The sequence below is a fragment of the Dermochelys coriacea genome, chromosome 6, assembly GCF_009764565.3.
Source record: "Dermochelys coriacea isolate rDerCor1 chromosome 6, rDerCor1.pri.v4, whole genome shotgun sequence".
Lineage (NCBI taxonomy): Eukaryota > Metazoa > Chordata > Testudines > Dermochelyidae > Dermochelys > Dermochelys coriacea.
In genome coordinates this window covers 99,955,023-99,982,344 of record NC_050073.1, presented here as the reverse complement: position 1 = coordinate 99,982,344, position 27,322 = coordinate 99,955,023, and the positions used below count along the sequence as shown (strand labels likewise).

General features: G+C 40.4%; 1 protein-coding gene across 1 annotated transcript in view; it reads right to left on the bottom strand.

Moving 5' to 3' along the window:
- The window catches only part of UNC79 (unc-79 homolog, NALCN channel complex subunit), a 152,573-nt gene that overhangs the window by 17,571 nt on the left and 107,680 nt on the right, over positions 1-27,322 (bottom strand). Inside the window, 9 exon segments of the mRNA XM_043517886.1 lie at positions 1,345-1,434; positions 4,599-4,676; positions 14,078-14,182; positions 22,195-22,305; positions 22,895-22,963; positions 24,290-24,463; positions 25,451-25,536; positions 25,627-25,739; positions 27,109-27,147. Of these exon segments, the coding sequence (XP_043373821.1) occupies positions 1,345-1,434; positions 4,599-4,676; positions 14,078-14,182; positions 22,195-22,305; positions 22,895-22,963; positions 24,290-24,463; positions 25,451-25,536; positions 25,627-25,739; positions 27,109-27,147 (865 nt within the window).

Below are 27,322 nucleotides of genomic sequence, written 5' to 3'. Positions count from 1 at the left end.
GATTTGACTGTGTTCAGTGATGGAGTGACCTCTGATTCTGCTGATGAACTTCCCCTTGGATCACTGAGTTCCTGTTGTTCAAACACTAACGGCCTTTTGCCAGATTTTAGCATTGGCTGCATCTTTTACAGCTTTTGGACTCTCTTCTGTACTTTGGAATGACCTCTGTTCCATACTCCCAAACCATCAATTTGTCTTGCAAGCTTTGTATGGGTTACAAGTAGAAAGACCTGCTTACATCCCCCTCCTGCTTTACTTTATGTGCTAACTGGATAAAATCCACTCCTGCGCAAGGAAGCAGCACTAGATCAACAGGCCATTTAAATCCCCCTTAACACCATTTTTGAGGATGTAGGATGTATTTAAGCAGTGCTATTGATATACCTGTACTTCCCCTCTGCTCAGAGGTGAATTTCAACCACTGTGCATGTATTTTCAGCTCCAAACTATATTCAGAGACTTGTTTAGAGGGACAATGTTACAATTTAAGTTGTATAAATAAAAATAAATTATTAGTAGTTATTTATTTTACAAAACATAATAATATATATATATATATATATATTTATATGGGATTTTTTTAAATTAAAATATTGTATTTTGATGTAAACGTTTCTCTGGCATGTTTGCTGTCCAAACATTGCAGCATCAGGCTAATGTATAAGAATCAGAAAATAACTGGACTAGAAATCAAAGAGAAAGGTTTGCTAGCAGTTCATCTTTTATCTTCACACGAATGTCTTCTTGCAGGGAGAGAGTGTCAGCCACACAAATAAGGAGGAATCCAGGGTAAAACCTTACTAGTCTATTTCCATTATCCAAACTGAATGAAATGCATCATCATACATGAGGAAAAGAAAACTGGAATTTTAAAATTATTACAATTTTAGTAACACATGGTTAAAATCATACACCCTTAACAAAGACAAGTAATGTCTGCACGTGTGTATAAGGCACGCAGGATTGGTCCATTAAAGCAGAATTAGTAACATGGATACAGAAATTTATTTTTCTGTATATGATTGTTTAACCTGACTGTCCCTTCCAAAGCAATCTTTGTATGATATTATTTTATCAGCATCCACATTTCAAAAAATGAAACCTGTGTTTTTATTTGTGTGCTTTGCATATTCAAATCCAGCCCTAACTTCAGCCCTTTCCATAAGCTACTTTCTTGTTTTTCTCTAAGGAAGTGACTAACTTGTGATAACACTAGCTTTAAAATGGAAATCTCTCTGTTGGTCATTTTCATAGAGGTCTCTCCAACTATGCTATTTACAGAAAGGATGAAAGTCATAATTAGCAAATACAATTTGGGTCAACATATCCCCGTACCGTACTCACCTTTAATTTGGTTAAGGTATGCATATCAGCAATAAAATCCAGCACATCATTAACGTACTGCCTCATGCACTCCATTGCTGCTGTTCCACACTAAAAAAAAAAAACACACACACACACACACAAAAACTGAATTTAATCATCTGATTTTTGACATATTCAGGTTTCTGGATTTGCCTCATATTCACTGAAAAACATCTGTTTCTTGACTGCTTCTGGTGTTGTACCGTTTAATCTGAAATATTCCTTGGGAGTCTTCTTTGCAGTGAAGTTTTCCCCATTATCCAGAAGCATATATATAAAGCAGCCAATCTCAGTACCTACTTCATCCATCACAGAATTTCTCAGCAGTGACTGTAATAAAAGGTTAAGTGAAGACCTTTTTAAGAATATTAGTACAGTGTCCTCCTTGAACTTTTCATGGGGCCTGAATCAAAGTTCACTGATGTCAATGGGAGTCTTTCCATCAGCTTCAATGGACTCTGAATAAGACCCCCAAGTCCCACAACTTTTCAAGCAGCTGAGCTCTCCTCTGAGCCAAATTGGTGGGCTGAGCCCTAAGAAACTGAAATAGAACCACAGGCACGGATCCTCTGTGTTCATAAGAACGAGTCCAGTTCAGGAAGCTTATGTAAAGAACACAGTCATTCTTCCTTGCTCACAAATTCCCAGTGAAGATGGCACCAGAAAAATTGCTTTTTAATCAGTGCTCTCATGCTTTTCACTTGTTAACAGAGATGAATGCGTGCACCACAATATTTGCTAGCAGAAGTTAGTGGAATATTTTCATTGACAAAGTACTCAAAAGATCAGCACTTTGCTGCCATTTCAAATTTACTAAAAAAAAAAAATTTAAAACATGCTAAATTTAGATCATAATAGTTTTTACTTCAAAACATGTAGGGTTTAAAAAATGTGTTTTCAGAGTAGCAACAAAAGTACTGTCTTCACAACACTTTGGGAACATGCAAAATCCTGGGAGTCCAAACTGTACAAAGCAAAACTGTATAAGACTTTTTTTTAAGAAACTGAAACAACCCCCCCTCCATAATTACAAATAGCCTTATGTAAATAGACACAATAAAGACAGTTTCTTTCCTTCAACTTCTATTTAAATGAAGAGGACAGATGGCACATTGGGCTCAATCATGAGCCAACCTACACACCAGCAGCGCAGGGGAATTAGAGGGTATAAAACATGTCCCTATGCTCTTGCATGAGCTATCTGCATTTCAGTCACAGGTGGGTAAGCAGCTGTGCCAGCATACAGGGAGAAGTAATCTGTGCCAGGAAAAGGGCTAGCTTGCATTACCTTCCCCATGGAGCAAAAGGGGAGCAGGGACCAAACTGTGATGCAATTCACAATTTAAAGTCACAATTTAGTCTGTGCTCTGTTCCTGGGAAGTGCAGTTGTGCATGGCCCCTTACTCAAGGCACATTGCCAGCTGCCAGTCTAGCCCTTAGATAGTAAAAGATCTGCAAGGCACATGCCAAGTGATGCAGTGAATTAAATTACTAAGCTAAACATAGGTCATGCCAGAGAGCTCTTCATAAAAGCTTTGTAAGAAGGTGCATACAACAGGTGGATTATTCACCTTCATCCAAAGGCAGAATCCTCTGAATCTGAGGGGTTGATTTTCAGGAGTAGTGAACGCCCACAATTTCAGCTGAAGTCTGGGGGAGCTCTGGCTGCTCAGTACCTCTGAAAATCAAACTTCTATAAATTCAGGATTATTCTGGGTCCAGTACACTTACTGCATTACATGACACCATTGTTTTATCAAATTTCATATCTTGCTTCCCAGAGTGGCCAATACCTCTAGCTTTAAAAGAAGAAAAAAGTCATAATGCACCTTCCCTGTAATGCAATACTGTATGTTGGGAAAGAATATTCCTCTTTGACCCCTCTAGTAAATGGTGTACATCCTAAACATGATTTAGTTGGGGTTGGTCCTGCTTTGAGCAGGGGGTTGGGCTAGATGACCTCTTGACGTCTCTTCCAACCCTAATCTTCTGCGATTCTATGAACTGATCACCCTTTACTGAGCATGAATAACAGCCAGTGTTGTTTTTGTTCATAAAATTACTCAGCCATAACTGAGTTTTAGTCACTGAAATTTGAGAATCTGCTCAAATGCTATATTTAAGCAGCTGATCCAAGTATTTCTCATTTTTCTATGTTAATATAAATCTACATGGTGCTGAACTATAACACTTTCTGCCTGTTCAAAGGCTATGCCTGTCAGTTCTCGACAGGATAACAAACAGTAAAATAAGGTCACTGGCAGCCCTGTCAGTGTCCCCTCCATCCAGTTTACGTGGACTAAGGATTCCACATTGGTTCTTTTAAACTGAGTGATGGAATTATAAAAGATATTGTGCGCAAACCTCCTGAATAATAAACCTCTATTGCAAGAGATTTCTCTCCTACTGTTTATTCAGTTTCCTGTTTATTCGGCAGGAATATGTTGCATTCAAACAGCAGAACAACTTTCTCTTCTGTTAGTTCTTCTAAAGTGATCAATTTATTCCATGTCTTGTTATATCGAGACCAATCTGGCTATTTTGATCAAAATAAAATTAAAAGGTTCTGTTAGGAGAGGTATTAATTATCATTGCGGCTTGGAGTTAAAAGTCATAGAATCACAGAAGTTAGATATAAAAAAGATCTGTTTGGTCATCTATAGTGCTGGTGAGACTTGCACATAGAAAGGCAGTCTGCAAATCCTGGAGCAGATTTGGGATGACTAAGGATGGGCCCCGGACCCTATCTATCTACTGGTATTTGTGCTACACCCAGCATGATAAATATGAATACCTTACAGGATTATTTAACTTCCTTCTTTACCTGTGTCTTTCTTTTGGCAAAGTGGGGGCAATAGTCTGAAGTCTCCCTCCCCTATGACAACTTTTGGGGCATTCAGTTGGTCTGCTCCCCAATTCAGTTTTCTGGAGACTAGCAAGGTAACTCCTACTTGAGTGAGAAGCCCCACTGAAGTCAATGGGACTTGTCATGTGAGTAAGAACTACTCATATAAAGTAGAGGCTGCAGGATCAAGTTGTGTTACTTTAAATTTTTCTCAACATTCTATAAAAACGAATCATCCAAGCTTCTATTTTCAATGCCTTGGTAAGTCAGAAGAGAAACAAAAGTAAGAGAAAGGACATTTCCATTAACAATCTGAACATCAGAACTGAGTGAGACATATTTTTAAGAAAAGCAGAAACAAAGAGATGGAGTGTGGTTCAGTACTTACTCCAGGCATAGATGCAATCATCTGTTTGTGCAAGATTGTTGACTCAGCTAGTTTTGTTCCAGCATCTGCACAAACAAACTAAGAAATTAAAGATGAATTATATTTGTAGGAGCCTGAAGTAATTTATGATTTTATTAAACTCAGCTCAGATCTTTTTTGCTTACTTTTGTGGTAACTTGCTTTTGGACACATTATAAACAAGCTAGTTTGTCTGTTATAAACAAGTTAATTCATCAGATAGAAAAACTGACTTTAAAGTATATGAATTGACATATATATATGCTGATTGTGCAGTAATGGTTTGAAAAAAATTATAAGATAATATAGGAAATTTTCAATTAAACCTAAATATATTTGTAATCAATAGGAAAAACTTTTGCATTTCTCCAAATAACTCTTCAATAGACTCTTCTTATTGTGACTGATATCAGAAGTAAAAGAGAATGGATCAATCAGCAATATTCAACTTTCATGAATCATCACTGGAGTTACACTAAGGATGAATTATATTAATAGATTTTAAATTCAGAATGGACCATTATGATCATCAACTCTGACCTCTTGCATAACACAGGCCATAGAATTTCACCCACTAATGCCTGAATCAAATCCAATAAATTCTTGTTTATCTAGAGCAGCTGTCATTGAACATTATCATGATTAATTTTTCCTTGTTTTTCTTGATTCTGTTTTTAGACTACTATTTACTCTTCATTCCCCTGCCCCCAAAACCACTGATGTCCACAATATTCATACACCAGGCCTTTTAATATTGTTATTTATTCTTTATTTATCTCCAACACTGTGCTAGACATTTTGCAGACAAGACAATGAAATCCCTGCCCAGAGAGTTTACTATCCTAACAAACTTTGTCCTTGTACTTGAGCAATTCTTGTAGTTTCTGTCCATAGATATGCAGTATGTCATCCCCCAAAAAGCAGACGCAGAAGCAAGGTTCCCAAGCTGAGGTGTCAACCTGTATTTCCTCAGTGTATGTTGTGGTTTCACTAATTTGGACAACTTCAAACTACAGAATATATCTATTAACTGTTTGACACACAAGTCTGGCACCATTGTCACCACTGATTGTCCTCAATCTTGGCCCCAGATCGCCCCTGCAGTGCCTGAAGTTGCATTTCTAGTCAATCTCCCATGACCTATATCTTTTGTAATGTATTTTAATTAGAATATTCATATTATATACCAAGACTTGGAAACATACATTAAACTTAGATCTTTGACGTCAGTCTGTTCTTTGGGGATAAATGCCATGAAGAGAAAACGATGTGTAGGGTAACATTCAGACAGGGTCTCCCCATATACATGGTGTGATTCTGATCTCATTTACACTAGTTTCACACCAGCGTAAAGCCAATGGTTCCAATTTATACTGAAGAGAGATTATGAGGTGACCCATACCATTACAGTGAGGGTTGGTCAGAATCTGTTCTGTGCCAGAGCTCTGTTTGGCATACGGAAGGACGAAGAAGGCTTCTGAGAGCAGTTATGGTATGCACCAGCCACAGTGATATTTAAAGTAGCTGTTAGGCTGCTCTAAATTATGCCACAGGTAGAGGAAACTTAATGGGCCCTATACGAGTGGAGGATAGGCATACTCCTGACATGTCCCCCAACACACCCTCAGCACATCCCCTACTCTGAGAAGATATGCCAGTAGGAAGTTCTCCTATGCCAGAAGAATTGTTTCTTGAACATTTGTGGCTGTATTATGGTCCTTTTGCACCACACGAGTGGCACAAAGGGGACATAACTCATTAGAGAATCAGGCCTGGTATTTCTAACACATTATGGTAGGTTATGTGCATTGCTATAGGTAAAATATTGTGTAAATATTCAGTAATTTCAAGTCAACTGAGAACATCTGCTAAAGTGAAACGTTGATTTTAAATATTATTTTCCCTTAAAACAAAAAAGCCTTATTAGCATCCTGTTAACCTACTAAATGCAAAGCATTCAACAAAGATTAATATAAATATGAACAATGGCTAACAAAATCCATAAGGTTTGTATTGAGCAATTAGCTCCTCTTCAGCTTATAATTTTGGTTACCATCTGGCCTGCAGCTGCAAGGATTCTTCCAGAGCTGAACTGCAGGAAAGAAGGGCTGGATAAACCAAACTAACACTCAACTAAAATTTCTTATTTTCAGTTCAACTCACTGACATTCATATTCGGAATGCATCCGATGAAGTGAGCTGTAGCTCACGAAAGCTTATGCTCTAATAAATTTGTTAGTCTCTAAGGTGCCACAAGTACTCCTTTTCTTTTTGACATTCATATTAACTCCCTCCCATTATCAAGATGCCACCAACAATAGATTTAGTACCAGTTATACGTAGGATCACATTGCAAAAGGATGGGAAATATATGGGAAATATATGTTGGACCTCTTCCTAACATTGTCTGCTAAATGAGATAAAGTGGTTGGGTAATGAATAAATCGACATGTCTGCTGAATTTGCATGGGTAAATATCTATCTGTTCATGCTCAGAGTTCTAAAAAAATATTTGCGAGAAATATCTTAAAATGTGACCTTCATCTTTGATCATTTCAGTCAGTTATGCATTATGATTAAATTCTGAGGACTAGAGCCTCAACTGACGTAAATCAGCATGGCTACATTGAAGTCAATAGAACTACACGTATATACAGCAGTTGAAGGTCTGGCTCAAAATGGTGCCACCTCATGGCGCTTGTTGTTAAAAAGGGGAAATAATAAAATATGTAAGTTAAAAAGAAATGAAACATCGGGCCTGATTCTGAGCTCTCTTACACTTCTTTAATTGCACCGACTTCCACAGAGGTAATGCAAAAAGAAAAGGAGTACTTGTGGCACCTTAGAGACTAACAAATTTATTAGAGCATAAGCTTTCGTGAGCTTTCGGATGAAGTGAGCTGTAGCTCACGAAAGCTTATGCTCTAATAAAATTGTTAGTCTTTAAGGTGCCACAAATACTCCTTTTCTTTTTGCGAATACAGACTAACACGGCTGCTACTCTGAAAAGAGGTAATGCAGGTTTACACTGGTGCAAGGAGGACAGAATCAAGCCCTTGGGATTTAAAATATTAGTAGAAGAAGCAGTTCCTATACAATCTGCATGGGCCACACCTCCATAATGAAGATATGGTGTGGGGACTGCAAAGCAGGCATGGCCATTGGCTCCTGGCAAGATTTCAGTGTTATCCTGTGATGAACAAAATTTGGATGTTGGGCAAAAAAACCCCAAGAAACCTTGCAATAAATAAATAAATCATCAACATTTAAAAACCGTGCTTAAATAGATGCTTAAACTGATCTTGTGAATATCAATTTTCAGAATACAATTAACCCTAATAGAAAGTTTCACTAATTAATTTAAATATTTGGATATAAATGTTGATCAACATGTAAAACAAAAAAATAGAACGAAGAGAATATAATTCTGAGGAACCCAGAGAATTTGGGAAACTACATTATAAGAGTCTAAACCAACAGTTTCTGAGTCTGCAAACAATCGTTTGTGAATTGTTGATATGACCATATCTACCTGCCAAACTCTTCGGTTAGACCAGTAACAAAATGAAAGTAATAATACGCTACAGTAGACAAGCATGTTTCACATTCAGTTAATGACTAAATTCTAGGCCAAAGTCAAACCTTCAACTTTTCTAAGAATGACAGTTGAGAATTACAGCAGTACGGATTTGTTCTCTGAATTATTGGACTTTTCAGATAAACAAATCTCTGCTTAACATAATGCAGAATAGCTACTGAAGAAACTAGGGCCCAATCCTTAGAGGTGTTGAGTGACTCCTGAGAAGGGTATTGTAGTTGTAAGAACGCTTAATAGAGATCTTGTAGGTGTTTGTCTCTGTCTGAGGGGTTGGAGCAAATGTGATTGTATCGTAGTGCTTGGCTGTAGACAATGGATCGTGTGGTGTGGTCTGGATGAAAGCTGGAGGCATGTAAGTAAGTATAGCGGTCAGTAGGTTTCCGGTATAGAGTGGTGTTTAGGTGACCATTACTTATGAGTACCAGGAAGTGGATCTCTTGTGTGGACTGGTCCAGGCTGAGGTTGATGGTGGGATGGAAGAACAAATCCGCACAGACACACCCCTAGAACCCCGACCAGGGGTATTCTATCTGCTACCCAAGATCCATAAACCTGGAAATCCTGGACATCCCATCATTTCACGCATTGGTACCCTGACAGCAGGATTGTCTGGCTATGTAGACTCCCTTCTCAGGCCCTACGCTACCAGCACTCCCAGCTATCTTTGAGACACGACTGACTTCCTGAGGAAACTACAATCCACCGGTGATCTTCCTGAAAACACCATCCTGGCCACTATGGATGTAGAAGCCCTCTACACCAACATTTCACACAAAGATGGACTACAAGCCATCAGGAACAGTATCCCCGATTATGTCATGGCAAACCTGGTGGCTGAACTTCGTGACTTTGTCCTCACCCATAACTATTTCACATTTGGGGACAGTGTATACCTTCAAATCAGTGGCACTGCTATGGGTACCCGCATGGCCCCATAGTATGCCAACATTTTTATGGCTGCCTTAGAACAACGCTTCCTCAGCTCTCGTCCACTAATGCCCCTACTCTACTGGTGCTACATTGATGACAACATCTTCATCATCTGGACCCATGGAAAAGAAGCCCTTGAGGAATTCCACCATGATTTCAACAATTTCCATCCTACCATCAACCTCAGCCTGGACCAGTCCACACAAGAGATCCACTTCCTAGTGCTCATAAGCAATGGTCACATAAACACCACCCTATACCGGAAACCTACTGACCGCTATACTTACCTACATGCCTTCAGCTTTCATCCAGACCACACCACACAATCCATTGACTACAGCCAAGCTCTACGATATAACCGCATTTGCTCCATCCCCTCAGACAGAGGCAAACATCTACAAGATCTCTATCAAGCATTCTTACAACTACAATACCCACCTGCTGAAGAGAAGAAACAGATTGACAGAGCCAGAAGAGTACCCAGAAGTCACCTACTACAGGACAGGCCCAACAAAGAAAATAACAGAACGCCATTAGCCATCACCTTCAGCGCCCAACTAAAACCTCTCCAACGCATCATCAAGGATCTACAACCTATCCTGAAGGACGACCCATCACTCTCACAGATCTTGGGAGACAGGCCAGTCCTTGCTTACAGACAGCCCCCCAATCTGAAGCAAATACTCACCAGCAACCACACACCACACAACAAAAACACTAAGCCAGGAACCTATCCTTGCAACAAAGCCCATTGCCAACTCTGTCCACATATCTACTCAGAGGACACCATCATAGGGCCTAATCACATCAGCCATATTATCAGAGGCTCATTCACCTGCACATCTACCAATGTGATATATGCCATCATGTGCCAGCAATGCCCCTCTGCCATGCACATTGGTCAAACTGGACAGTCTCTACGTAAAAGAATAAATGGATGCAAATCAGATGTCAAGAATTATAACATTCAAAAACCAGTCAGAGAACACTTCAATCTCTTTGGTCACTTGATTACAGACCTAAAAGTAGTAATTCTTCAACAAAAAAGCTTCAAAAACAGACTCCAACAAGAGACTGCTGAATTGGAATTAATTTGCAAACTGGATACAATTAATTTAGGCTTGAATAAAGACTGGGAGTGGATGGGTCATTACACAAAGTAAAACTATTTCCCCTTGTTTATTTTCCCCCCTTCTGTTCTTTTCAACTGCTGGAAATGGCCCACCTTGATTATCACTACAAAAGGTTCCCCCCGCAACTCTCCTGCTGGCAATAGCTCACCTTTCCTGATCACTCTTGTTACAGTCTGTATGGTAACACCCATTGTTTTATGTTCTCTGTGCATATAAAATCTCCCCACTATCTTTTCCACTGTATACATCCGATGAAGTGAGCTGTAGCTCATGAAAGCTTATGCTCTAATAAATTTGTTAGTCTCTAAGGTGCCACAAGTACTCCTTTTCTTTTTGCATGGAAAGAGAGTCTCCTGCAATGGTCCCCAAGGAAGGGACAGTACGTCAGGGAGGAAGGCAACATTTTCAGATGTTCTGGGAACTTTGTTAATTTAATAAAAAAATCAGACCCCAAGAAGTGCTGCAATTGAGCAAGGCTGTGTATTGTTTAAGGAGCCCTGAAGGGGAAAACAGGGGCATTGCAGAGGCACCCCTGACCACAAGGGGGTGCTCCAGTGGATAACACCATGTGACAGAGGAGTTAAAAGTGCCCCACACTAGGGGTAAATGTCAGCCCTGACCTGAGTGCAAGGGGAGCTGGCAGAGCTGCAGAGCCAAAGAGAGTTTTGTAGTGCGGGTTGGTGGTATCTATCCCTATGCAGCACACAGCAGCTGGACAGCAGAACTAGGCAAAACACCTTTTACAAAGTGCTGTAGAGAATCATTCAAACTAAGCTCTACTTGTCAATTAAATCAGCATGGTGTAGTGCGTATTTGCTTTTTAAAATGGTGTTTATTTAGCATATTCCCAGAAAGCACAAGCAAACACATTATAGCTGTCCCTTGCAGGGGCTGTTCGGAGGAAGAGACTCCCTGTACCGCTTCCAACCTTCTCAGAACACCTGTGACCCAGTCAGGCATAATTTGGCCTAAAGTGTTATCACCCTCCTAGTAAAGTGTGAAAAAATGATTCTCATCACATTTAGTATGTATGTCATCAGTAACACTGACGGCAGCGAGTAATCTGAAATTAATGTGGGTGTCGAATATACATTCCAGTAATTCCTTTGTTATTCAGCCCACGCTTGATCTATCATTAAAATAAAAGTGTTCCTAGCCCCCACATTATCTCGATCATTTGGAGTGAATCCCAATGTACTCTATACATCACACGCAGAGAGATGTATATACACGTTAACAGGTTGGGGTGGGGGGTTGCAGGAACCTTTGTGCAAATAAAAACTGTCCTTGTGTTCATTTCATGCTACCCCTGCCACAGGTTTGATTAACATAAGATAATACAATTAATATGAATTTTCTACAGGCTTCTCTGTGGTAAAGTGGGGAAATGAAACATCTCCTCATTTCAAGGATATTGAAGTAAATCTAAAATAATTATTTTAATGTACATGATGTTACTAGCTGATTACTTTCAAGGGTGTTTCTGTGAATTTAGTGTATGGGGAAAGTGCTGGGTTAGCAGCAATTGTAGCTCTATATTTACAAGTAGATGAGAGGGAGTTTTGTTTAGCAGCTGGAGCATGGGATTGAGTCAATAGCTCTGGGTCCATTCCCAGCCCTTAGAAAGCATTCAGACCCTACCTGGATCAGGCACTTGGATAGGTGGTTACGCCTTACACAAGATAGGTTGTCCAGTTCCTAGCAGACAAGTCATTACATCATTAAACCACCAAAACTGTCATTAATTGGCACCCTTTCCGGCAGTCTCAACAGAGGAACTCAAACTTGAATCAGCTTTGGAGATGAAAGTATCTTGTCACAGGTCGAGATAGGCCCAGGACTGAAGTGAATAGATACAGCAATGTGGAAAAGCTGGAACTGCTTAGCCTGTGATGTAGTGGCAGTCAGGCTATGTCTACACTAGCACTTTAATCAGTAAAACTTTTTGTCAGTCAGGAGTGTGAAAAAACACCCTCCTGACCAACAGAAGTTTCACAGACAGAAGTGCCAGTGGGGACAGCGCCATATCGGTGGGGGAGCGTCTCCTGAAGACACAGCCACCACTGCTTACTGGGCATGGTTTAATTATGCCAATGGAAGAGCTCTCTCTCATCAGCATAGAGCGGCTACCTGGGAGATCTTACAGCAGGACAGCTGCAGTAGAACCTCACAAGAGCAGGCCCTAAGCACTGCACAGCCATCAGATGGTAACTTTGTTCACTACCACCCCAGGCTGGATTTGGATCAGTGTTTTGAAGAACACTAACAATTCTCTGAGACATCCAGTCTCCTCCTTTTTAATTTCTTTGGGTTTTTGGATGACACTACCTGAAGTCCCTGCTTAAAAAACACATTTCTGATTTTTAATTAAAGTGAATAAAATCACTTTTCCTCATACACACAAAAAAATCTGTTTTTTCAATACTGATGTTATAATAGTTGTTTTCATAGTTTTTCTAATGGCTCTGTAATTTAAGCTGTCGATTTTACTGTTCTGTCAATAAGCAACTGCTTATTTTCTACAACTCATGTACCAGTGAGACTCAGGAGAGGTAATATATGCACTGTGCGGCATTGGCCAGATAAAAGGGGGAAGACACTGTGATGAGCGGGACATTGTGAATGACCCAAGGAGGGCATCTACAGAGCACAACTTCCTGCTTTTGGCCATGTGTGTCATTTTAATGCTGACTCCATCATTTTAAAGCTATTTAATGCAAACATTGGCCAGCTCATTGTAAAGCAGAGGACAGCTACTGCCAGCTGGTTGTGTTCAAAACTGCTGGTCCTCAGGAGGGGGTCTTTGTTGGATGGCGTGTTCTTTCAGTTTGATTCCACAGGAGTCCTTAAAATTCATCTGCCGTTAAAGTGGGATCCAAACTAGGACACTGGATCTTTCTCACGCCCTTGAACCTGAAAGAAGTCTGGATCCAGGTTTGCATTTCACAACGGAGGCTCATCTCTAATTTAGTCACATAGGTAGCTAGGACAGATGAAGAGTTCTTTGATTAAAATTGGGGTTTTCAAAGGAATCTCTGGGAGTTAGGCACCCAACCCCAATGGACTTCCAATAATATTTGAGTGCCTAACTCCCTTAGATCCCTTTGAAAATCCCAGCCTAAATCCTGTCTTGAGCCAGCAGAATAGCAAGGAGGAGGAGAAATGTTTCCTAGGCTTGGTCTACACTACAAAGTTAGAAGAATGCTTTCAACTAGGGGACAGAGTAGCAGCCGTGTTAGTCTGTATTCGCAAAAAGAAAAGGAGTACTTGTGGCACCTTAGTGTCTAAGGTGCCACAAGTACTCCTTTTCTTCTTTCAACTAGGGGAGGATCCTTAATGGCCTGGACGGACATGCTGTGGAGACAACTTTGAGGCTCCTCGAAGCAGGAACAAATTGAATCTTTGCCCATTAGCATGCCTTGCTAATCACAGTCTATCACCTGGTTAGCTGTGGGGCTATGATATGAATCCTGCAGACTGAGACTCCTTTGAGATGGGATGTGCAGGCTAGCGCATTAGCAAAAGTGCTGTGGGTCATCAACACCTTTGACAATCAGGCCACTTATTTAGGTGCATAAATATGAATTTAGGTGTCCACATTTAGGCATCCATGTTTTCAGATGTCATCCTTAGTTTTGAAGGCCCTGATTCGGACAAGCACATATTTAGCTTCACATATTTAGCTTTTATTTGGAATGGTGAAGAGCTGAATCACTACTTCGGTGCTTTGCTGAATTGAGGTCTGAGCACTCACAATATGTTGATAGCACAAAATATTTTTAAAGGCTTATCTACTGTACCTGTACCAACAGCAGCAGGTTCGTATCTGGTAAGGGTGACTTTAACTTCAGTGCCTGAAGTAGCTCTAAAATGACACTGCGGGACAAGTAGAACTTATCCCTTTCCTAAACAGAAGAAAAAATAAAATAAGCGAAGATGTCTAGAAATTCACCGAAAGTGCACTGATACAAAACTCTGCACCACAATGCTCCCCATAGCCTCAATTTGTTTTTCATTTGTTTTTAATTGAGAAATTTTAAAAAATGAGTCAAGAGAAAAGAAACACGTGTGTACCTTTGGCCTTCCCTCCCAGAAAGCATTCAAATAACGCACCATTCATTTGTACAATACTATGGGCCTGATCCAAGGCCACAGAAGTCAATGGAAAGACTCCTATTGTCTTCAGTGGATTTTGCATCAGGACCTGTCTAAGTGTTTGTATATTTTATATGTAAAGTATAGATATAATAAATTATATATCTATACACGTATAAAGCTACATGGTTAGAGCTACCTTATAAAGTAAAAAAGAATATGGAGGTCAGTAGCTAGGTCTGAATCAGAAGAACAAAATTAGCACTAGACTCACGTAGCATAAGTCTTCTATTAAGCCTATCATAAAAGCTCCAAATTTGATCATGAATTCTTCAATTGTTTTCCCCACAAAATGAGTGTCTCTGTTAAGCCAGCTCAGAGATCTATACAGACTTCATCAGCCAAGCAGTACTTTTCCAATTTCACAATAAAACTGTCTTAGTTACAGCTATTGCAACAGAAAACCATTTTAAAACATGAAGGAAGATTAGGAGATGGAGATTAGAATCTGTAGGACGAGAACACAAATTCTGGAGATGGGATAGATGATGAGATTAGCCGAAGATATTACAAATCTCTATCTGATATTTTCTGACCTTAGGATATAGGATATATGGAACCAATTTGTAAATTGTTATTGAAGCTAGCAACTCAAGGGGTTTTGATCACTACTGTGCAATTTGAATGAGGGAGTCCTTTTCCTAGCTCCGCCACTGAGTCACCAGACCTTGGTGTCACTGAATCCTTGATCCTGCAAACATTTAGGGATATAATTTACGTCATGCAGGGATATGAAAAAGCCATCCCCTCTGAACAACGCAAGTTATATCGACCTAAGTGCTGTCCACAACAGCGCTTTGTCAGCAAGAGACGCTCTCCCACCGACTTTGCTTCCCCTCATTGAGGTGGACTAATTATGCCAACTTGAAAGCGCTCTCCCATCAGGACAGTGCACTTCATCAGACATGCTACAGTGGCGCAGCTGCATTGATGCAGTTGTGCCGATATAGCAGGGTAGTGTAGACTAGCCCTTACACAAATGATTAATTTATGTACAAGAGTAACCCCATTGAAGTCCATAGAATTGCTCATGTTAGTAAAATTTAGCACGTGCATCAGTGTTCACTGCATCAGGGCTTTTTGCTCTTTATGGCATCTGTAAATGGTTATAATTAATATTTGCCTCTACCACACAAAAGTCTTGTGAGGTTTCATTAACCAGCAGCCATGCAAGGTAGTAAGTACAATTGAGAGGGAAATCGGCTGAATGAGTTGGGGACTGGGAAGAGTCTTGGATTTGCCCCCACAACACTGAAGGTTGCATAGCTCTTCCTCTTCGAACAAGCCTTTCCCGTATAGCAAGAATGATACTCACAACAGTAGAGTTGGTCAGTGGATGACAATTCCATTGCACAGCAACTGTCAAGGTTTCGAAATCTGTTTTCATTACTTATTGGAACAAATCCAAAACCTTTTGAACGTTTTAGTAAACAATGGCATTGTACCGAAATGTACGTTTTTTATTTGGGAAGTGGTGTCAAAATGTCTGAGGTGTTTATCTGTCCTAATGGGTAGGACACTAGCCTGGGATACGGGAGACCCAAGTTCAACTCCCTGCTCTACCTGAGTCAAAGGAGAGTTTATCATCCCAGAGCACTCTGATTCAGGAAGCTTCCCACACCAGTGCCTTAACCACCAGGCTACAGAGCACAACAGCTCTTTTCTCTTAACCCCAAAAAACTAACTTGTTGAAGCCAAAACATTTTGGCTTTGGCAAAACAGCATATTTTGATCATAAGAAATTTCACTGAAAATGTTCTGACCAGCTCTATGCATTGTTACTTTAGTCTATGCAAAAGTGGCCCCATCCCCAAACCATTACCACTAATAATAATTTAAAGAGAAAAAGGAAAGGAAAGAAAAACTGTAGCAAACAAATCAACTATCATCAACAAACAGAAAATACCCCAAGCAGAGTTTTTACCCTGAAAGGGGAGCAGAACAAGAGACTCCATAAACTGGACTAGGGGATTAGCTACTGTTACTGATTTTATATGCTAGGCATTCAGATACTACAAGTAATGAGCAGCAGCATAAAACCCTACAATAAATAGACAAAGAGCACTTTGCTAGACACTAATAATCATGGACTGAATAGAGACACTGGATTTATGGCTTATGACAACAATCTGTAGCTCACTAACCCTCCTTTTTGTCCTATGACTGCAGGGTTATTTACAGGCCACTTCACCTTGAATGGTCCCTCAGAATATGTGCTAACTTCTTATGCTAAACTATCTGTTCAATCTTGTATTTAGCTGTGACACCCTGAGTACCTTTCCCAGACCTGAAGAAAAGCTTTGTGTGGCTCAAAAGCACCTCTCTTTCACCAACAAAAGTCGGTCCAATAAAAGGTATTACCTCACCCATGTTGCTTCTCAGAGCGCTTCAGGCAGCGTATGCTGCTCTGGATATAGATCTGGTACAGTTTACTCCCTCCCCAGAGCAGTGGGGGAACCACAGTTTCTGTGAATCACAATCTCCCTCTCAAACTATTCTAAGGACAATACAACAAAGCACTACCCTTTACTCAGTGCAGATTTTTATCTTGTGCTCTAGTCCTCCATGTTTGTAAAGCACTTTGAGATCTGTGGATAATGTGCAAATGTAACGCCAACAGACCTCAGTCATCGGGATTGAACTGGGACCTCTGACGCTTAGTGTATGAGCCTCTACTACATGAGCTAAAAGCTACATGGCTCTTAGCCGAGGCTAGCAGACTCAGATATTTAGATGGGCTAGGTACTACTAGAGCAGGGCTTGCTCCAGGCACCAGCTTTCCAAGCAGGTGCTTGGGGCGGCATTCAAAATGGGGCGGCAGTTCGTGTCCCGCAGCGGCAACTCGGTGGCAGCTCCGCCGCTCTTCCAAGCGTGGCGGCAATTTGGTAGCAGCTCTGGCGGTATTGCGGCAGCAGCAATTCAGCAGGGCTGCTTGGGGCGGCAAAATTGGTAGAGCCGCCCCTGCACTAGAGGAGGATAGAACACCACACCAAGCAAGCATGGGTACACAAACAAGGCAAATAAACTCTGGAGAACTTCCATCATTTGAAGATATATTTCTGAAATAAACTCCTCTGCTCATACCCAATATTACAAAGAGAGCACAGCAGTGCAAATAAATGTATGCTGACTGATTTATTGATACCCTAGATAAAGAGCTACAGTTCTTAGATATCTGAATTAAAAACTGAATTGAACTGATTCTGCTCTCATTTACTCCATTGTACATCAGGAGTCACTCCATTGAAGTCCATGGGCCAGATTCTCTTTCTCACTATGGCGCTTTACACCACTCCATTGGTATACATTACACAAATAAATGTAATAGACACCCACATAAGCCCCCTTTACACTGCCAGAGTGGTGTGAAGGGGCTGTAGTGTAAAACTGAATAAGGCCCTATTCAGTTACATAAGTGTAAAACTGGTATAAAAGAGATTGGAATGCAGCTTTGTTCAACTTTGTTCTATCAAAGCTCACTCCCTCAACAAAATGCAGTGGGCCTATATAAGGAAAGGCAGCTTAGCAAGCCTTATATAAACCCTACTAGCAGTATGTGTGGACAGGGTGACCTTGGAGAGTCATAGGTGTGGAAACTTTTGAGGTTTATCTTATCACTAATTCTAATGACCCCCACTCAAAAACAAAAAGAAAAAGTCCCCAGAATTTATTCAGTTCCTTAATAGAATAGTCCATAACCCACAAAACAAGCCAGGAAAGCAAACTTGATTTTTCTGTTACTTCAATGGAGTTACACTAAATTACAACAGTTGAGGATCTGTCACATTATAATTTGCTCATAAAGTTTCAATAGCAAGATGATGTCATGTCCAATTTAATGCCACATTTATTTAATATGAGTTCTATAACTGTTCGTAAAAGGCTAAGTTGGGGTTCAAACTTGAGTGGCTGCAAGAGATAAGAAATCCACAAAGCATCCACTTAAGACTTGAAGAGACAGAGGGAAATTGAAGATATTGAGATTATAATCCTCAGAGACAAAGCTATTCTCATGAGAGTACCATAGGCATTGACAAATCAGATGGTGACATGGAAAATAAACTCAGATAAGGAAATATGAGACTGATGTGAGTCCCAGGAAACATAACGACAAGAGAAACTGAGATATTTCTCCCACAGAGGATTAGGAAAATGTTGGATAAAAAATGTTGACCAATTCTACAACTTTGACCTCTAAAATGTGTTCTGTGGGGGAATGCATTGCTCCTTGGAAAGGGATAAATACCAGCCCATGGCATAAGAGAGACAAGGTAAGTGAAGTAATATATTTTATTGGACCAACTTCTGTTGGTGGGAAAGACAAGCTCTTTAGTTACAAAAACCTCTTTTTCAGGTCTAGGAAAGATACTCTGAGCGTCACAGCTAAATAAAAGGTGGAACAGATTTTTTTTAGCATAGGTAGTTAGCACGTGTTCTAAGTGACCATTCAAGGTAGAGTGGCTCACTAACAATGCTGCAGTCATAGGACAAAAAAGGGCAGAGTTAGTGGGTTACAGTTTGTTGTAATAAACCATAAATCCAGTGTCTCTGTTTAGTCCATGATTTTTAGTGTCTAGCAGAGTTATGAATTTAAGCTCCCAGGCTCATCTTTTAAGTGTTGTGCAGGTTTCCTTTGAGAATGAGGACTGATCGGTCAGATATAGAGCAATCGTTTCATGAAAAGTGTTCACCCACAGGTGATAGGAAAATGATAAAAGACAAAAACAACCTATGTGAGTTCATTTGAGATAAAAGCTTTTATGCTCAGAGTACCTTTCCCAGACCTGAAGAAGAGCTCTGTGTAGTTTGAAAGCTTGTCTATCTCACCAACAGAAGTTGATCCAATAAAAAATATGACCTCACCCACCTTCTCTCTCTAATATACTAAAACCAACTCAGCTACAACAACACTGCATACCCCGTAGCATACACATAGACTGAGTGTGCTATTGTTGCTATGGTTGGTTCTAGCAGAGAAAACTAAATTGTGACATGGACAAGTGAATCTGAGTAGTTCAAGGGTTCACAAATTGTATTCTGTCCAGCATGCAGTGCTGTGTGGTATTCTGTCAGAGAAATTAGTCCTTTAGATACAGGGATTTCCAGTATAAGAAACACAAAGAGCTGAACTGGTAAGTTTCTCCTAATGGCAGTCATAAATTCGCTAATTCTAATGAAAACATATGGTAAAGATTCAGCAATAATAAGGATAATGTAGTGTGAAGTTCTACTAAATGAAGCATTTTCTGGGTATAAATTGCAGAGAAACATTTGCTAATGATCCCATTCTGGGTCTCCAGTTTCCATTAACAAATTCAAGCAGGAATTTTCACCAAGAGATATAATCCAAACTTCCTGTTTGTAATGAAATAAGTCAATATATTCTTAGAATATGTGACTGGCAAACATAAGGGAAAAAATGCTAATGAAGATCCACACCAGAAAGAGAACTTTATTGAAATGAGGTAGCGATAGTGTGTATGTGAGGAGAACTGGATATTTCATACACTCCAAGATTTACTCTGGTAGCTCTAGATAAATTCTTTTATCACAGACCAAACACAAAATGATTCAGGTGTGCTATATTGAAAGCGCCAAGTATTATTTTGGGACAAAGATTTTCAGACAGTTTCTCATTTTAAGAAATGGTAGGAATCTATCCTATCTATACATTATAGTATCCGAATTCAGCCTCGGAACACCTCTGTCTGGCAGGGAAGTATCATGGTCTCCATTGTAAAAATTGGAAAAAAGCGAGTGTGATGGGGCGTCTGCCCCATACTGGCCTATAAAGAGTTAAAGGAGCCCTAGGGAGGCTGTGTGAAAGGCAGCCAATAGGAGATGTCCATATAAGAATAGATGCTGGGAAGGGCAGGTTCAGTTGCTCCCTGGAACTTGAGGCTCCTGCCTTGCAGGAGGAGAAAAGCTAGCACCTTGGACAGAGCAGTGCTGGGCAGGACCAGGGGAGTGAGAGCCAGCTCCCCGCTGACTGCTGGCATGCTGAGGCCCTGAGATAAGGGCGGAGATGATGCTGAGGCTGCGAGGAAGTGGCCCAAGGAAGTAGGCTGAGAGGTTGAAGAGGATGCAGAGTATGGCTGCCATCTATGGGGTCCCGGGCCAAGACCCAGAGCAGTGGGAGGGCCCAGATCTCCCCTTCTCCTCCACTCGCCACTGAGGAAGTGGCTGGACCATCAGACTGCAGTACATTCCCCCGCAGAGGGGGGAGCACAGAGTGTGGCACAGCCAGAGGGCTGTGTAATGAAAGGGATGTCGTGGCTCTGGGAGAGACGTGGGTCCTGAAGCAGACATGACAGCAGCCAGACACCACCAGAAGAGGCCGCACTGGCTAGCAGAGCTAATCTCCATGACAGCCAGCAGGAGGCACTGCAGTGGTAAGTTGCACCCTGTCACAGCAAGGCACAGAGATTTTAAGGGACTTGACTAAGGAAGTCTATGGCAGAGCTGGGAGCCAATTCCACATTCCTGACTCTACTCCACATGACCCATCCTTCTGACCTTTATGCCCTTGGAGTAATTATTTCTAAGGCTGGACAGGACCTCCCAGATATAAGATCTCTTCCTTCGTAAAAACTATCTTTTACATGACACATAAAACCAAGGTACTGTCCACTTGCTGTCGCTAGAGATAGAAACTTTTTGCAAGAGTTCACCTGGGTGTCTGACAAATTCCATCTATCTGAAGTTCCCCCATCAGTTCAGCTGATAGAACGATTTTCTATTTTCTTGTCATTAAATTGTTGATGTTATTGATATTACCTTTATTATGGATGCCGCATCCCCTTTCAACAGGTAGCTATATTCTGATGAAGGGTAATGTGATCCCTGGTGTATGTGTGTATTATTGAATTGGTAAAGCATGTAGTTACTTATGAAATAAATTATTTCCCTGGTATTAATTATTGTTATGATAATAATGACTAAGTTGGGAAATAGTCTACTTTAAGGCTGGATAAGGCTTGTGTTTATTGCTTTAACAACTGAGTTGATGGCCTTTATGGAACTCTGCTAAAAGTTTTGTCTGTTTTCTGCTGTTTGTGTATTGTATATCTTCTTGTCAATAACTGATATAAAAATGCATTTGGCTAAATATTCATTATTATTATTTGTACATATTGTGACAGGGTCGGGCTGGATGGCTACAGAAGAGTAATAGAAGGCAGATATATTAGCCCCAGGTTAAGTAGGTCCCTTTTCCCTGGGTAAGGTAACAGGGGAGGTTCCAGAACAACCAGATTTCTTGACTCCCAGTCCTCTGTTCTATAAGTCCACACTGCTTCCCTATGAACTTTCCTGTCAAGACATGCTACCAGTCATAGGACATTTGCAAAATATTTTGATTTTTTTGACTGCCAGCGATGTGTGGTTGAACACACATGCTAGGGGATATTTGACAGGATTTACATTTTCTCACACATTTTTAAATCATGCCCAATACCAGACATGAACTAAACAGGAGTGAATTTTCAAAGGCATAAAAGGTGTATCTTTGTGATCCTGTCCTCACAACCTCTACAGCAAGTTCCCTTTATTTATGCCTGTACCAGAAATATGAAAGTGAATATTATTGATAGGCACTGCATCAACCTAACTACTGATTAGACACGCTATATTAAAACTGCTGACATGACTGAGACTTAACATTGATTTCAGCTTTTACCTATGCATTTCCCACTTAGTGAACTAATAATTTTTCTTCTCCGTTTTCAGTTATCCCTAAGGAAAAACATCAGCTCATTATTACCTTAGTGAAGGTTCGGTAGCATAAGCCGCACAGTTCCACCAGGTAGGCCAGAGTGAAGACATCATTCTGAATGACAAAGCTTAGTAATTTTGAAAATGGCTCAAGAAGACTCTGCAGTGAAATATGATTTTAGAGAAATCAATAACCGAATCATTCAGCAAAATAAATAACATTCAAGTTCTGAAAAGCTTTAATGGAACCGAACCTTTATTTTAACTTGGAGGATGTGTTGCTGTGGTGATTATTGCTATGAAGACATATGTGCAGACAAAAGGTTGTTCTGACATATGTCTCATGTTTACAAAACAAATTAGAAGCAAAGGAATAGAAAACAGAGTTTCACCTTTAATCCAGTGCTTACTTGATACCAGTGCTTACTGGTAGTGCTTACAAAAAATAAACTCCTATTGACCTCCACAGGAGTTGCACTAGTGAGTGGACTGCAGGATCAGACTCTGGGAAAGTTTATCATTACAGTTGTTTTAGAAAAACATCAAACCTTTCGGAAGCTATACATTCGCACACACACTTTCATGTGACCTAGATTCTGAAGCTTCTGGCATTCATTATAGAATACTAGATTGCAAATTTTCATGCTCACATATAATACTTCTCTAGCTAGGGGATAAGGAACAAATTTGTAGTACAGTGAAGGATGGATAACTCTGTTAGAGAAGAGTTGTGTATTTCTGGAACTTACCCGGGTAGCACTAGTGGTAGGTATCTTCAACAGGCAAATCATTATTCTTAAACTGGAATCTAAAGAACACTGTGGAAAGAAAAAAGTTAATGTCTTCCTCTGCACGCCTCTTGTTCGTAATGGTGACTGATGTAAACATACAGTAAGTGAAGTCAAAAAACCATCACTTCTAAATTATCTTTAATGGGATGCTGCCATTTTAAATATCACGGGCTGTATCGTCCCCTCCAGCAGTAAAGCCTATAAGAGGCGGATTGGGAGGAGGAAATCTCAGTAAGGCTTGGCTTGCCGTGTTCACTCCAAATTGCTCTGTCAAGGATGCTGATGTTACCCTTTGTAGAACAGAAAATCCCCAAGTTTTCTAATCCAACAGAATTTGATTAGTATGGGAACATGTTCCCGGGGGATTAAGAGGAGTCCAGTGTCCTACGTTTCTGTAGCTGCTCTGGGCCCCAGTGTCTCTCTCTGCCCTTCTTCAGCTCTGTGTAGCTCGAAAGCTTGCCTCTCTTACCAACAGAAATTGGTCCAATACAAGATATTGCCTCACCCACCCTATTTCTCTAATATCTTGGAACCAACATGGCTACAACAACAGAAGATATATCAAATGGTGTTTTACTGCCAGACCGCTTCAATGGACCGCTCGTGGAGCAACTTGTTTTTCAGTATAAGTAAATGTATCAGAATCTGGACCTTAAACGCTGATCCAAAACCAATGGAAGTCAATGGAGAGAGTCGCACTGACTTCAGAGGACTTTCAATGAGGCCTTTGGAACTTTGTTTACTGGAAAAGTGCAGGCGCCATGAATGTTCACAGCTCAGAACCCAGAGCTGCTGAAATCAGTCTCTATAACTATATCCTGATTAGGTTCCTCTGATGGGATTATAACCTAGTCAGTCAAGCAGGATGTGTTCAATTTCAGATGGCTGAAGGCCTCTCTACCTGACTGGCTATTATGTATTCCTTAATTTTAAGGAATTATTTAGAGGTAGCTTTTCTTCCTATGGTATTTAATTCTTCTTAAGGAGGTAACAGTGAATGAACTTTTAATGCCAAGAATGTTGATTATCACTAATTTATTGTCCTAATCTGACAAAGAGAGGACCTGGAAGGTAAGGAGGAGAAAAATATTGCCACCCCGGCCATAGTTATGATGGCTACTAGATGGAGGGTATAGACAGAGGGACGGATCAGGCACTCTGGTGCAACCTGATCTACTGGAAATGTCAGGTAATTTACAACAAAATATTACAAACTATGCTCTGTTTGTATACAACTTTCAAACAGTTTGCACATGCCTTAGCCAATAGTAGCACAGTCCTTGTGTCAGATGTTTTGGTTGATCAGTTACAAATTACCCTTATAAATAAAAAACTGCATTACATACATCATACCTTAAGTGGCAAAACACAAGGCAGTTTGGTAAAGAAAGTCTGAAACTGGTTACTAATAGTGGTCCAGAGGTTACTAGGAGAATCCATTGGCAAAGCTTCCATAAATGTAGCAATGTTTTCCAAGCAACGTAGCATTGCGCCCCCTGCTGGCAAGTTCTTTTTGTTGTTTAAACCCTAGAAAACAAAATGAATAATTTGAAAACAAATTAAACATCCAAAAAGACCATCTAAACAATATTTTAAAACACACTTACAATAGCCAAGGTCAGAATAACAATGTAATTTCTGTCTTCTCCCACAAATAATTTAAAGTGCATTGCTTCTCTACAGCATCTACCACTGATAAAGTATGAGGCAGATCATCAACAGGGATACTGGTAAGGAAAAGATTAGAGCAGCATATATTTGCGGAATCATCTTTAGGCAACTGAAAGATGCATCCATTAAGAACCAGCCACCAGCACGTCTCTGACCCAGCAGACCTCGTGTGATGAATTGTCTTGTACATAACTATCATTTTCCTATATTGGAAAGAATGCCAGACTTATGCGACTGTTGATTACACTGCAATTGTTTTAGTTTCTAGTGGGTGGCCTGAAAAGATGTAAGCACTGCTAAAGTATTGTCAAAAGCTTTGCTTATAGGGCTACTACTGGAAGGAAAAGAAGCAATCCCCACGTTCCTGGTAGTGCTGAAAGATATGTACCCTGACTATCAGTGTAGAAGTGAGACTTGAGGTAGAGATAAGTTGGGAGGAAAAGTAGAAAGGAACAAGCAGAAGGACTAGACTTTAACCTCAAGGGATTCCATAGAGGAGGATTGCAGAGAGGAAATTGCCATTAGATACAGAGGAGAAATGGTTTTACATGCAGCAACAGAACTATGACAAGAACCATGCACAGAAATGGAAACAGTGCAGGGGAAAGGAATAGCCTGCAGCAACAAGGAGAAGGGAGGACCCAATAGCTGTCAGGAGAAGTGAGAGCAAAACTCTGACTGAAAATGGTGGAGGATATTATGGCTTGATTCTGCTTCCATGTAAGTCAATGCAAAAATTCTCATTGCCTTTAATGGTATAGGATCATGCTCTTAGTATGATAGAGGAGGACGGAAAGATATACTTGGTAGTACCTAATACAGTCAGCCTTATTGTGGACATACCTCTAATAGTTGGCTCAGTGCAGCTACAGAGCTCAGCTCACTGAAGTCCATAAGAGATGTAGCGAGGGTCCATAAAAAACTTCCATCTGGAAATCAGAACCACATCTTTTTTATAAGTGTTGGAATGATTGAGATGATTGATGGTAGCAGAAATGCACTCAGCCATTGCACATTACCTTTGATATTGCTCTGGAACAGCTGTGGAAATATACCATTGGGAGCTAGCTGATGGAAAATGCAACGGAGGAATTGCTTAGCCACACCGGCAGCATTACCAGGGATCATCATGCTGAAATGAAGGAAAAAAGAGGGAGAAATTCCCTAGTGGATGAAAAATATTTCCCAAAGCTGAAAATTGGAGAAGGTAAAGAAGTTCCTATTCTTTCTAGTAACTCATAAAGACAAATTCAGTTATGAATACAAGATGGTAATAATAATAATTCCTAGCTCTTATAAAGCACTTTTCATTATTAGAACACAAAGGAGGCCAGGATCATTATCCACATTTTACAGATAGGAAAACTGAAGCACAAGGAAGTAAAGTGACTTGCCAAGATCACCCAGCAGGCTAGTGGCAGAGCTAGGAATAGAACACAGGCCTTCTGAGTCCTCCTGGGTGCTCTATGAAAGGTCCTGATCCAGCAAAGCATGTAATCACAGGCTTAACTTTCATGACTTCAGCAGGATTATTTACATGGTTTAAGTTAAGCAAGTGCTGTGGATTGATTCTGGCCTCAACAGTTAGTTTAATTTTTCCTGATTCTCTACATAGTGTCAGGAATGTTATTGCCATTGAGTCTTCAGGATTTGAAGCCCAATCCTGCTCTCTTTTAAGTCAATGGCAAAACTCTCACTGATTTCAGGGATGCAGAACTTCCTGGAGAACTTCCACACTTGGATGCAAGCTCCCTTAAAGCTCATTCATTTATTCCTCTCTAGCACCTTCCAATTAAAGATTTCAAAGCACTTTCCAATCATTAATGAATTAAGCAGCACAATCTTTTTACAATTTCCAAAAATGAATGCAGCCCATGTGATGTCCCTGTAGAAGGACAGTAGTCTAATTGCATGATGGGACATCACCAGTAAGTGTTCTCCAGAATTATGGATGACTGACTTAGGCTATGTCTACACTACTCCGGTAAGTCGACTGAAGTTACGCAACTCCAGCTACGTGAGTAACATAGCTGGAGTCAACATAGCTTAGGTTGACTTACTGCAGTGTCTACACCATGCTGGGTCAATGGGACACGCTCTCCCGTCTACTGACCTTACTCTTCTCATCCAAGGTGGAGTACTGGGGTTGACCGGAGAGCGATCTGTGGTCAATTTGGCAGGTCTTCGACACCTGGTGCATCGATCACCAGAGCTTCGATCCAGTGGTAGTGTAGATATAGACTTAGTTAAATGCATACAGATGAAAACCCTTCCCAGGGCCATAAATTTTATTCACCAGCATAATGGGAAAACCACACATATAATGAGACATGGGAATGAGCTACAAAGGTGTGGAGTGAAATCTAGGATCCGTAAAGTCAATGGGAGTTTTGACTTTAAGGAGGCCTGGATTTAATCCCTGATCCAGGTATGAATTTTTCCAAAGTTCAAGGAGGTTTGGATCTGGGCTTTTTGGGGGGGGAAGTGGGCGGTTACTGTACCTTTCTGCTTGATTAGAAAAACAGGTACTTGACGCCAACCTGGAGTAAACAGCAGAAAACAGCAAGTCAAACAAAAGTACTGTTCATTATATTTTTAATCAAGCCAATAAAATTACGAGTAAGTAAAATTTAGTAAGTAGACATTTTGGAGAACATGTTTTAAAGGTCACAGGAGATTCTTTGATCAGATGCATAGGGGACTCAAATTCATTTT